Genomic DNA, 11161 nt, shown 5'->3' on the forward strand with positions numbered 1-11161 from the left:
GGCCACGGAGGGAGGGGGGAGGGACACCAAAGGCAGAATTTGGTGTAATCGGTGGAATGATGAGAGTTTCCGCCTTGGTGGCCCATAAGCTCGGCACGAAGGGTTCCGTGTCTACATCTGACACACGGTGCCGTGTTGGGGGATCGGGGAAGAGAAGGTCCATGTGGCAGAGTCTCCTCATCAGACGTGGTCACTTGGTGGATGGACACCTGACCTTCTGCCATAACACTTTAGAATGTTGTCTGTGTCCCCCGAAGATGAGATGTCTCCTCTCTTCCTGTTCCTGTGATGGTAGTATAGTGGAGGAAGAAATCTTCCTACACTCAGGTGACTTCCTGTTGCCACTGTTCACCTAAATGTCTGATCACATGACACTCTACACACAGAGTTCAGGCTGACGTCTCAGTTCCGGTGAGCGGGGCTTTGACACCATGAAATTCCCTACGTTGGGTTTGCTGGTCTTCTAAGATCTTCTCCTTGTCCTTCCTCAGGGCCGCCCTGGACCGCGCCGCCGTCCTACTCAGAATAAAGAGAGAGATCATCCGGCTGGACAACGTGTGGGGAGTCGGAGGAGGACAGAGACCCGTCACACATCTCATCAAGGAGGTAACTCCATGGGGGGCGAGGCCTTGAGGGCCGAATATCTATATACTGTGTACAGGAAGAGACATCGGTGTAAGAATGACGGCCACCACGGGGCCGGGCTCACCATCGGGGTTAGAAGCTACGTGTGGAGTTCAAGGTCATGGTTGGAAGTTGAAGTGAGGGTTAGTTATAGGGGGTGCTTGTAGAGTTGGCCAGGTGAGGGCCAAAGACCAGTTTTGGGATTAGGTGTTTGGGGTTAGGATGAAGGTTGGGGCTAGAAGCCAGTCTCGGGATTAGGGGTTTGGGGTTAGGATGAAGGTTAGGGCTAGAAGCCAGTCTCGGGATTAGGTGTTTGGGTTTGGGGGTTAGGATAGAGGTTAGGGCTAGAAGCCAGTCTCGGGATTAGGGGTTAGGGTTAGGATAGAGGTTAGGGCCGGGAGCCAGATTTGGGATAAGGGGTTCATTATAGGGTGAAGAGTAAGGCCAATGGTTGGGAGAAGACCTTTAGAGTTGGGTTGAGGGATGGGGTTAGTGCATAGGTTTGGGGGTCTAGAGTTGAATAGGAGTGAAGCCATGGAGGCCAGCTCTGGGATTTGGAGTTGGCCTGATGGTTGGGGCTAGAGGCCCAGTTTGGTATTAGAGGTAAGGAACCGGGTTATTGATAGAAGATGGGAGAGGTTGTTAGTTATAGGGTGAAGAGTAAGGCCGATGGTTAGGAAAAGACCTTTAGATGCGGGTTGAGGGAAGGGGTTAGTGCCAGGGTTTAGGGACTTGGAAGAGGAGTTCAATAGAGCTAGGAGACTGGATCAGGAGTTTGCCTGAAGGTTGGGACTAGAGACTGAATTTGGGGCTAGAGGTTCTGAATGGGGGGTTATTCATAGAGTGAATGGTGAGGTTGAGAATTGAGTCCTAGGAAAGGCTTCCCATTAAAGGGGGGTTGAGGGATGGGGGCCAGAGAGTAGGGTTAGGGTTCGGAATTGGAGTGCGAGTGAGTGGTTGGAGGCCAAGTTTGAGGTTAGGCTTTAGAGTTATGTTGAAGGTTCGAGTTGTTGCTTCTGTTGAGGGTTGAGGTTAGATCCAGGGTTGGAAGGTGACAAACGGGGGTTAGGGTTAGAGTTGATGAGTTTTTAGGGTTGGGTTAGGTTAGGGGGTGTTAGGTTTAGTGTTGGAGGTTTTAGGGTTGGGTTAGGGGGTGTTAGGTTTTAGGGTTGGGTTAGGTTTAGTGTTGGAGGTTTTAGGGTTGGAGGGCCAAGTAAGATATTTCTTATGATGTTTTGTGGTAGGATTGGCCTGCTGAGTGCATACGAGTCAGCAAAAATGAGGATTAGAGTTGGGTTTGCTCCTGGTATGAGGGCAGGAAATGGTTGGCGTGCTGGTTGACATTTCGCATTAAGGGTTTCATTTAAGAGTTGGAATCGGGGGCATGGGTTGGTTGAGGACCAGATGAGGGCCCGAGCTTAGATTAAGGGTTTAGAATTGGGATTGCATCCTGGCATGAGGGCAAGAATCGGGGTCAGCTTTGGTTGAGGACCAGATGATAGCAGAACTTAGTTTAGGGATTAGATTTGTGGTTGTGGCTTGTCTTGAGGGAGGGTTGGTGTCTTGGTTGACAATTAGCATTAAGGGTTTCATTTAAGAGTTAGAATCGGGGTCAGGGTTGGTTGAGGACCAGATGAGGGTCCGAGCTTAGTTTAAGGATTAGAATTGGGGTTGTGGCTTGGCTTGAGGGCAAGAAACGGTTGGTTGAGGTTGGGCCAAGTTCCTTCATCCAGTTGCTCTAGGACATTGTAGGCGTCGGTCCGCGGTATAGAAGCCGATGACATAATTGGGTTGCTCTAGGACATTGTAGGCGTCGGTCCGCGGTATAGAAGCCGATGACATCATTGGGTTGCTCTAGGACATTGTAGGCGTCGGTCCGCGGTATAGAAGCCAATGACATCATCCGGTTGCTCTAGGACATTGTAGGCGTCGGTCCGCGGTATAGAAGCCGATGACATCATCCGGTTGCTCTAGGACATTGTAGGCGTCGGTCCGCGGTATAGAAGCCAATGACATCATCCGGTTGCTCTAGGCCATTGTAGGCGTCGGTCCGCGGTATAGAAGCCGATGACATCATCCGGTTGCTCTAGGACATTGTAGGCGTCGGTCCGCGGTATAGAAGCCAATGACATCATCCGGTTGCTCTAGGACATTGTAGGCGTCGGTCCGCGGTATAGAAGCCGATGACATCATCCGGTTGCTCTAGGACATTGTAGGCGTCGGTCCGCGGTATAGAAGCCAATGACATCATCCGGTTGCTCTAGGACATTGTAGGCGTCGGTCCGCGGTATAGAAGCCGATGACATCATCCGGTTACTCTAGGACATTGTAGGTTTCGGTCCGCGGTATAGAAGCCGATGACATCATTCGGTCTAATGACGCTTTGCTCTCCATTCTTCCTCCAGATGAACCTTCTGCTGCAGGAGTTCCTGTCGTCAGGCCAGATATCGGAGGCGGAGCGATGTCTGCGGGAGCTGGAGGTGCCGCACTTCCACCATGAGCTCGTCTACGAGGTATCGGCAGGAGAATGAAATGTGTCTTGGTGGGATTGTTTGGGAGGTCATGAGGCAATGTCACGGCTTCAGTCACACGGAAGGAGGCGTGTCGGCGGCTTTGTTGTGGAGACCTCCAAGCTTTCCTCAGATACGGGTCCGGGATTCTGTCCGGTGGGCTGGGAGGTCCTGTAGGAACAAGTCATGGGTACAACACAAGGAGACCGCCAGCTCCCGAAATAATATCCCCCGCCGGAGGAAACTCAAACACGCGTAGTAATGACTCGGTGGGAGTGTCCCAGGTCTGTGATTGGTGGATTAGCTCCAGGCGTGGAGATCTTCCCGCCCCTATTGGTCAGTGGGAGTGTCTCTGCGTTTCTGATTGGTGGATGTGCATGGAGGTGTTGGCCTTAAATGTCGTCATGGGATTGGTATAATATACATTGGGTGGGTGCAGATATAGTACACGGCACACACACGCATGGTTCATGTATGAAGTCCTCCGTCATTGACGTGTCTCGTCCTCCCCAGGCGGTGGTCATGGTGTTGGAGGGCTCAGCCGAGGGTCACGTTCTGATGATGGTGAAGTTGTTGAAGGCGTTGTATGACAGCTGTCTGATCACCCTGGACCAGATGAACCGGGTAACATGTCCTGTGCCGATTTATACATATCGCTTACACGCGTGTGCTGAGCGCGGTGCTCACTCTTCCCGTGTCCTTGCAGGGGTTCCAGCGCGTCTACTCCGAGCTTCCCGACCTCAGCCTGGATGTGCCGAATGCTCAGAACGTCATGGAGAAGCTGGTGGATCTGTGCTACCAGGAGGGCGCCATCACCCAACAGCTACGGGACCAGTGCCCAATCAGGTGTGTGTGTGAGGGGCGGAGCTTAGACGAGACTTCCTTCTGGTGTTAGGGGCGGGGCTTAGGAGGCTTCCTTGTTTTATTACGGAACATCAGAGGGAGGAGCACTTGGAGGAGGCTTTCTTCCTGTGTCTGGGGTATCTGTGAGACAGGAGCCTTGAGAAGGGTTTCTTCCTGTATCAAAGAATATCCATTAGGGGAGGAGCTTAAAGCGGAGCTTTCCTTCTTGTATCAGGGGAGGAGCTTAGAGTAGGCTTCCAATGTGTAGCAGGGAAGGTGCTTAGAGGAGGCTTACTTCCTGTATCAAGGAGTATCGTTTAGAGGAGGCTTCCATGTATCTGGTGCAATAATGAGGGGGAGGAGCTTGGAGAAAACTTCCTTCTGGTTTTAGGGGCGGGGCTTAGGAGGTTTCCTTGTTTTATTACAGAATATCAGAGGGAGGGGACTGGGGGGTTTTCATGAGTAAGGCAGAACTTGGAGGCTTTCTTCCTGTATCAAAAAATATCCATTGGGGGAGGGGCTTAAAGGTTTCCTTTCTGTATCAGGGGAGGAGCTTAGAGTAGCCTTCCTGTAGCAGGGAATATTAGGAGGAGGAGCTTGGAGGCTTCCATGAATCTGGTGCTATAATGAGGGGGAGGAGCTTGGATGAGACTTCCTAATGGTATCAGAAAATACCAGTTAGAGGGAGCAGCTTAGAGAAGGGTTTCTTCTTGTATCCGGGGTATTCATAGGGGGAGGGACTTAGAAGAGGCTTCCTTCTTGTATCCGGGGTATTCATAGGGGGAGGGACTTAGAAGAGGCTTCCTTCTTGTATCCGGGGTATTCATAGGGGGAGGGACTTAGAAGAGGCTTCCTTCTTGTATCCGGGGTAATCATAGGGGGAGGGACTTAGAAGAGGCTTCCTTCTTGTATCCGGGGTATTATTAGGGGGAGGGACTTAGAAGAGGCTTCCTTCTTGTATCCGGGGTATTATTAGGGGGAGGGACTTAGAAGAGGCTTCCTTCTTGTATATGGGGTATTACTGGTGAGGGGAGTTTAGAGAAGGCTTCTTGTATCTGGAGTATTGGGGAGGAAGCTTAGAGGAGACTTCCTTCCTATATCCTTAGGGGCGGAGCTTAGAGGCCTCCTTCCCATATGCAGGGTGCCACTCCCAGGCCCGGGGTAGAGAGAAGTCTCCTTCCTGCATCCAGGGTATCTACAGAGGGCAGAAAGCTGTAAAGGGGCACTCTTCTTATACGCAGGCCACCATTTTTTTGGGAGGGGCCTTCTTTTTGTATGACTGTGTGGGAGGAGTTTAGTTCCCGCGTGCGTGGCTGGACAGTTGCAGATCATGTGATCTTATAATGACCATGACCCGGATATAAATATTGGACTCTCTCCCCGTAGGGGCCGAAAACGTTTTGTGAGTGAGGGGGATGGAGGACTCGTCAAACAGTGACTGGACCCCTCCCGCCGGGGTCGGAGGTCAGAGACCCGGGGGAGACCGAGATCTTCTGATGTACAAACAAACCAAAATAAACGGGTAAACCGCAAATGACTCGGCTGTTTTATTGGTGAGCTCTGCAGAGCATTGCACCCCCCAAAGGTTCCCCCAAATTATATCCTCGCAGGGACATGTCCACGTCTACAATTCCCAGAAGGGTTTTTGGATGAGACCTATATAGGACATTGCTAGTTCTCCGGGACTTGGAGGACCTGCTTCTCCTGGTAGCCCCCCTATGATGTGACTAATGCAAGGGCGGTGAGCTATTTCTTCCCATTGTACGTACAATAGAGAGAGCCTTTCCCGCACCCCTGGACTGGCATCACTTAATCTCCTTGAGGGGGGTTTACTAGAAGAGTTGTATTTATCTAAGGTCTACCTTGTTACGGGGGCCCGGCCCTCGTTGGGAACTTGTTTTGTTGGCCTTTTTTTATTTCGAAACCTTCTGGAAATTTCCTTTCCTTGTCTGAAGAACGGGACAAAACAGTTCCCAAAAAGGTAACCTTCCTCCGACTGGAATTCTGCTGAGCCTCTCCTGGAAGTTACGCCCCCCCCTCCTCCGAGGCTTTCAACCATATGGTCCTTCAGGCAGAATGTGTTGGGGCTGTAGCTCTAGATGTGGCTTTGATGGACTCCACTGTGGCATCGGCTAAGCAAGGCCGAGCACCACTGTGGCATCGGCTAAGCAAGGCCGAGCACCCGAGGAGAGACGAGGATTGAGTCCCTCTACCCATACGTACATCCAGGTTCCTCGCCTCGCACGTGGAAGCCAAAGCCGGGCCTGGAGAAAGAGAAGCATTCCAAGTAAAGATTCGGCCTTCCGGTCCGTCTTAACTTTTCATTACTTCAGAACCTTCAAACAATGATCCCGTGTCCTCAGATACCTGGGAAAGAGCTGCGTCTACTTCAGAACTGAAAGGGTCACGTAGAAGACAACTTTCTCTCAGGATCCTTCAAGATCATATGTTTAGGAGATTGGTGGGCAGGAAAGGTCCATCTCACTCCTTGTAAAGTCTTACGCGTTTTTGCCTTGAGTTGAAGGCACGGGCTGGACATCTTCTCAAACATCTCATCGGTCTCCATTCAAGGCATCTCGTTGTGCTCAGTCACATCACCATCTTTCCCTACAGCAGGCTCTCCTGATGAAGGACCTGAATCCCCCCCCCTCTTCTAAATCTGAGACCACCTACGTGCTCATGGTTTCTAGACCTGGAGCGATTTAAGATTAATGGTTTAGGTTCGAAGGGGCGGGCCCTAGATCTGAAGGTGTAGGCTGAGAGAAGGTGGAACAATTTGGGAGAAGCTCTCTTCCCTCGGGCTTCCTGCCTGGGGAGGGTCACGTCCTGTGCCAGGAACCTGAGCATCTGATGGTGGCACTGTGGTCCTCAGACCTGAAGCATGTAGTTCCAGTATCCACCAGAGGGTGTCTCCCAGGAGCCAGCACTTAGTCTCCACCTGATACTGGCAGCTGGGGGGGTGTATTTGGCTCCTCCCTCGGGAAGCTCTTGGTGCTCCAGCATTTTACCAGTGTGTCCATACTCTCTTGTCCCGCAAACCTGGACCTCCCAATCCTGCTCCCCGTCTACCTGACCTCCATTCTACCTGCTGCTCCTCCTACCTGACCCTGATTTCCTCTTATCCGGTGTGTGTACGTAGTTTGTTAGGTAGGTGTGCTTGCTGGTGTTTCATAGATTGCTGTGTTGTGTCCTCCATAAACCTTCTCTCTGCACTTCGGGTCCAGTTGTGCAGCTCCCGTATCTGGTCACACCTGCTTTGCAGTATCCGGAGACTTGGGTCCTTGCCTAGGGAGGGCAGCCATGTGCCTGGATGTGGTTTTCCTGGGGTGGGATTAGACGTGGGCACCAAGGAAGAATATGAGATGGGGGGGGGTGGGGGTACCTGGATGGTTGGACCTCGTCTGAAGGGTGGTCTCTCTTTGGCTCGGCGTTCTACGGCTACTTCATCTGCTCTACAGCCAGAAGCTCGTGTTCTCAGGACGTCTCGATGGCTTAAAGCAGGGGGGGGTCTCAAACCTCCGGCCCTCCAGCTGTGGGGGTGGAACTACAAATCCCATGAGGCATGGCAAGATTCTCACAGACATGACTCCCGGAGATGCATCATGGGATTTGTAGTTTCACCCCCCACAGCTGGAGGGCCGGAGGTTTGAGACCCCTGGCTTAAAGGTTCTCTCCCCGAGAAGGCTGAGAGTCCACGTTCCCCTTTCGTTCAATCGCCGGAGTCTTCTGTGTTCCCAGGTCATGTGACCAAAGTTACTGAATCAATTCCCTGCAAGCAAAAGATCGACCGTGTGGAAGTCGGGTAAGTGGCCACCAGTAGAGGTTCGGTGTGCACTTGGGGCATTTGTAGAACCATGTACCCCCCAGGGGTAGCCAAACTCCTGGCCCTCCAGCTGTGGGGTGCAACTACATATCCCATGAGGCATTGCAAGATTCTCACAGCCAGACTTGACTCCCGGAGAGAGAGAGAGAGATGCATCGTGGGATTTGTAGTTTCACCCCCCAGCTGGAGGGCCGGAGTTTGGCTACCCCCTGATGTACCCTACACAGTCCGCGGCTCCTTCGGGGGCGAGTGCTACGGAGGATTTTTGGGACTTGCCATAAAGACCGTTTCTTGGACTTCATTAAGGGACACAGGATTCGCTGATTCAGAGACAATTAGGTTACGCTGCCTCCTGCAGGAGGGACTGGAATAAATGAGAATCGGAAAGTTGGCCGGCCAGGTATAACCCCTCCCACTCCCAGCATGCTTCAGTTTGGTAGAGAAGGAGATGACCAGCACAGAGGAGGAGGAGGGGGGGACCTCTCCGCGCCAAGAAATGGGGTTCACTGGATTCGGCCAGCGTCCAGTCGTGACGGCGGTGAGGCATTGTGGGCGGAGCCATATCTACGGGTCTATAAAATGTATAATTGGAGTCGGGGACGCCTTAAGATTGAAGTGCGTCGGCTCCTTTTAACGCCATCCCAAGAAAAAGACAACTAAATGCGCCTCATTGTAGCGTCAGAAAAGACAAAACGACTGGAATGATACGAATCTGAAGGCCGACTTTAATCGACCGACCAGAGAACAAAATATAAAACGTCGGTTTCATAGTAAAAGATGAACGCTGTCGATAAAGCTGAATATGAAATGTTCCATCAAAAAAAAAAAAGTGTCGCATTAACCCCTTCCAGCCAGCAGGGGGCTCTCTTCAATGTCACTTCTTTGGAAAGCATTTCCCGCACTCGGGTCAGGAATGCGGCTTTTCCCCAGGTGAGTGTTCCGATGTTTGACGAGTCTTGATTTCCGTGGATAACATTTCCCACACTCGGGGCAGGAGAACTGCTTCTCCTGGCTGTGGTATATCTGATGTTCCGTTAGATGGGACCTCCGGGAAAAGCATTTCCCACACTCGGGGCAGGAATGTGGCTTCACGCCTGTGTGTGACTTCTGATGTGCGTTAAGATGGGACTTCTCGGAAAAACACTTCCCGCACTGGGGGCAGGAATACGGCTTCTCGCCTGTGTGCAACCGCCGATGTTTGGTAAGACCGGTCCTATCGGAAAAACATTTATAGCACTCGGAGCAGGAATACGGCCGCTCCCCCGTGTGAGATCTCTGATGTATGACGAGATCGGATTTTCGTGTAAAACTTTTCCCGCACTCAGTACAGGCGTAAGGCTTCTCCCCCGTGTGTAATTTCTGATGTCTGGAGAGACAGGACTTCAGTGAAAACCATTTCCCGCACTCGGGACAGGAATACGGTTTCTCCCCCGTGTGAGATCTGTAATGTACCACCAGTTTAGATTTATGAATAAAAGATTCTCCGCACTCAGAACAGGAATGAAGCTTCTTCACGCGGCGAGGTTTCTGATGAGCGGCCACACGGGGGCCAGAGCCAACAACGTCCCCACCTTCAGAGAAATGGCTCCTCCTCCCCTGAATTCTTGCACCATCCCCCACCGGACGAGGCCGCTCAGAGTCAGAGGGATTCCGTGGTCTCTCCACACTGTGAGGTCCACCATCCATAGCTGAGCTCATTGTCTCTTCTCCCGCACAATCTGCTGTGATGTCCTCATCTTCCATCTTACAACCTGGAGATAAAGTCAGAGGATCCTTTGAGGGTTCCTCCATGGCGTGTCCTGGAAACATAGAGACACATGACGGAGAGATATGAGAGGGTTAGATGACTTCACTCAACATTCCATCTGGATCAGGAGGTCTGAGGGAGCGGATGTTCTATGAGGAGGTCCCAACCAGCCGGGGCTCCTCCCCCTCTTCACTCAACATTCCATCTGGATCAGGAGGTCTGAGGGAGCGGATGTTCTATGAGGAGGTCCCAACCAGCCGGGACTCCTCCCCTCTTCACTCAACATTCCATCTGGATCAGGAGGTCTGAGGGAACGGATGTTCTATGAGGAGGTCCCAACCAGCCGGGGCTCCTCCCCCTCTTCAGTCAAAGGGCCTCCTCCCAGATCACTTCTACATTGACACAGCCTTGTCAGAGGAGCCAATGGGGACTGGGAGGAGCATGCTCTTCACCCAACCACAAGCCTAGGCACTGAGTTACGTGATCTCTAAAGGAACAAAGTTCTGACCCGCTAGAACCTTCAGCAGAGAAGAAGTGACCACAGGCCGAGGCTTCTGGAACTGCGAGAGGAACCCAACCAGCTGAACCCCCAGGACGGAGGCCGAGGCTTCCGGAACTGGGAGAGGAACCCAACCAGCTGAACCCCCAGGACGGAGGCCGAGGCTTCTGGAACTGCGAGAGGAACCCAACCAGCTGAACCCCCAGGACGGGTATCAGTAGAGGGAAAAAAGGGGTGTAGAGCGCTACTACCGAGAAACAAATGATATTAAATGTCATCTATTCATTGGAGAAAGAACAAATGAGTGGAACTTACGCTTGGAAGTCGGCAAATACGTCAGGGATGGTGAATCGGTGAGCGGCGTCTAGAGGGGATCCAAAGCAGGATGCTACAGCGATGGATGGATGGATGAGGGGGCACTGTGAGAAATCCTAGCGGCACGCGTGCACGGCAGCTATGGGAGGGAGGACCGCGGCGGCTATAAGAACAAGACTGCGAACGGCTATAAGAACGAGACCGCGGCGGCTATGTTCGGTGTGCGTATAAAATGGTCAGACAGACAGGCTGAGTCTACGGAAAGACGTCTAGGTGGGTGGATGCTGTGCGCGCGGACGGGCTCTCTGTATCGTGCACGGCTACGCGTTTCGAGGCGCAGCCTCTTTTTCAAGTCTCAGAACAAAGACGTGTGGCGGGAGGCACGGAGCACTTTAAATCCGACGCGTGGGAGGAGCGTGTGCGCGGTTGGCCGGGTCCCATGTAACTTTGTAGCGTCACCTCTTCTGTGTCATACACTGCGGCACTTCATTATTCCAACTGTCTGCTGCATCTCCAGTGCTTTTCCTAAGAGTGCGCACACACACACCAAAGAACTGCTTTTAATATTAAAGGAGAACTATGGGGAGGGGGAGGGGCTTGTCACTCACCTCATAGTTCTAGCCGACCTGTGACAATGAGACCGTCACAGGTCGGCTCAGTAGATCGGGAGGTGAGGGAACACATACCGGCGTTCGCTCACCTCTCGATCCTGTCGCGGCGCTCTGCCGTGACAGGGGAGGGGCTGGCTTCCCCCCTCCGATCCCCCAGCGCTGACTGGTGGAACGGACGGGGGGGGGGGC

The 11161-nt window shown here is 52.5% G+C and overlaps 2 protein-coding genes across 2 annotated transcripts in view; one reads left to right on the top strand and one right to left on the bottom strand.

Annotated features, from left to right (window-relative positions):
- Positions 1 to 5415, top strand: part of LOC108802402 (programmed cell death protein 4-like) — a gene marked incomplete at its 5' end in the record, with an annotated part of 7893 nt that extends 2478 nt beyond the window's left edge. Inside the window, 5 exons of the mRNA XM_018574260.1 lie at positions 492 to 606; positions 3030 to 3137; positions 3648 to 3758; positions 3841 to 3980; positions 5364 to 5415. Of these exons, the coding sequence (XP_018429762.1) occupies positions 492 to 606; positions 3030 to 3137; positions 3648 to 3758; positions 3841 to 3980; positions 5364 to 5415 (526 nt within the window). The remainder of the gene's footprint in view (positions 1 to 491; positions 607 to 3029; positions 3138 to 3647; positions 3759 to 3840; positions 3981 to 5363) is intronic.
- A 3222-nt stretch (positions 5416 to 8637) lies between these two features.
- Positions 8638 to 9486, bottom strand: LOC108802403 (oocyte zinc finger protein XlCOF19-like). The gene has a single exon (XM_018574261.1). It carries the CDS (start codon positions 9484 to 9486, stop codon positions 8638 to 8640), a length of 849 nt encoding a protein of 282 aa, XP_018429763.1.
- Between the last annotated feature and the right edge of the window lie 1675 nt (positions 9487 to 11161).

The sequence above is a fragment of the Nanorana parkeri genome, unplaced genomic scaffold (assembly GCF_000935625.1).
Source record: "Nanorana parkeri isolate BGI_ZX_2015 unplaced genomic scaffold, ASM93562v1 scaffold2845, whole genome shotgun sequence".
In the NCBI taxonomy this organism is placed as follows: Eukaryota; Metazoa; Chordata; class Amphibia; order Anura; family Dicroglossidae; genus Nanorana; species Nanorana parkeri.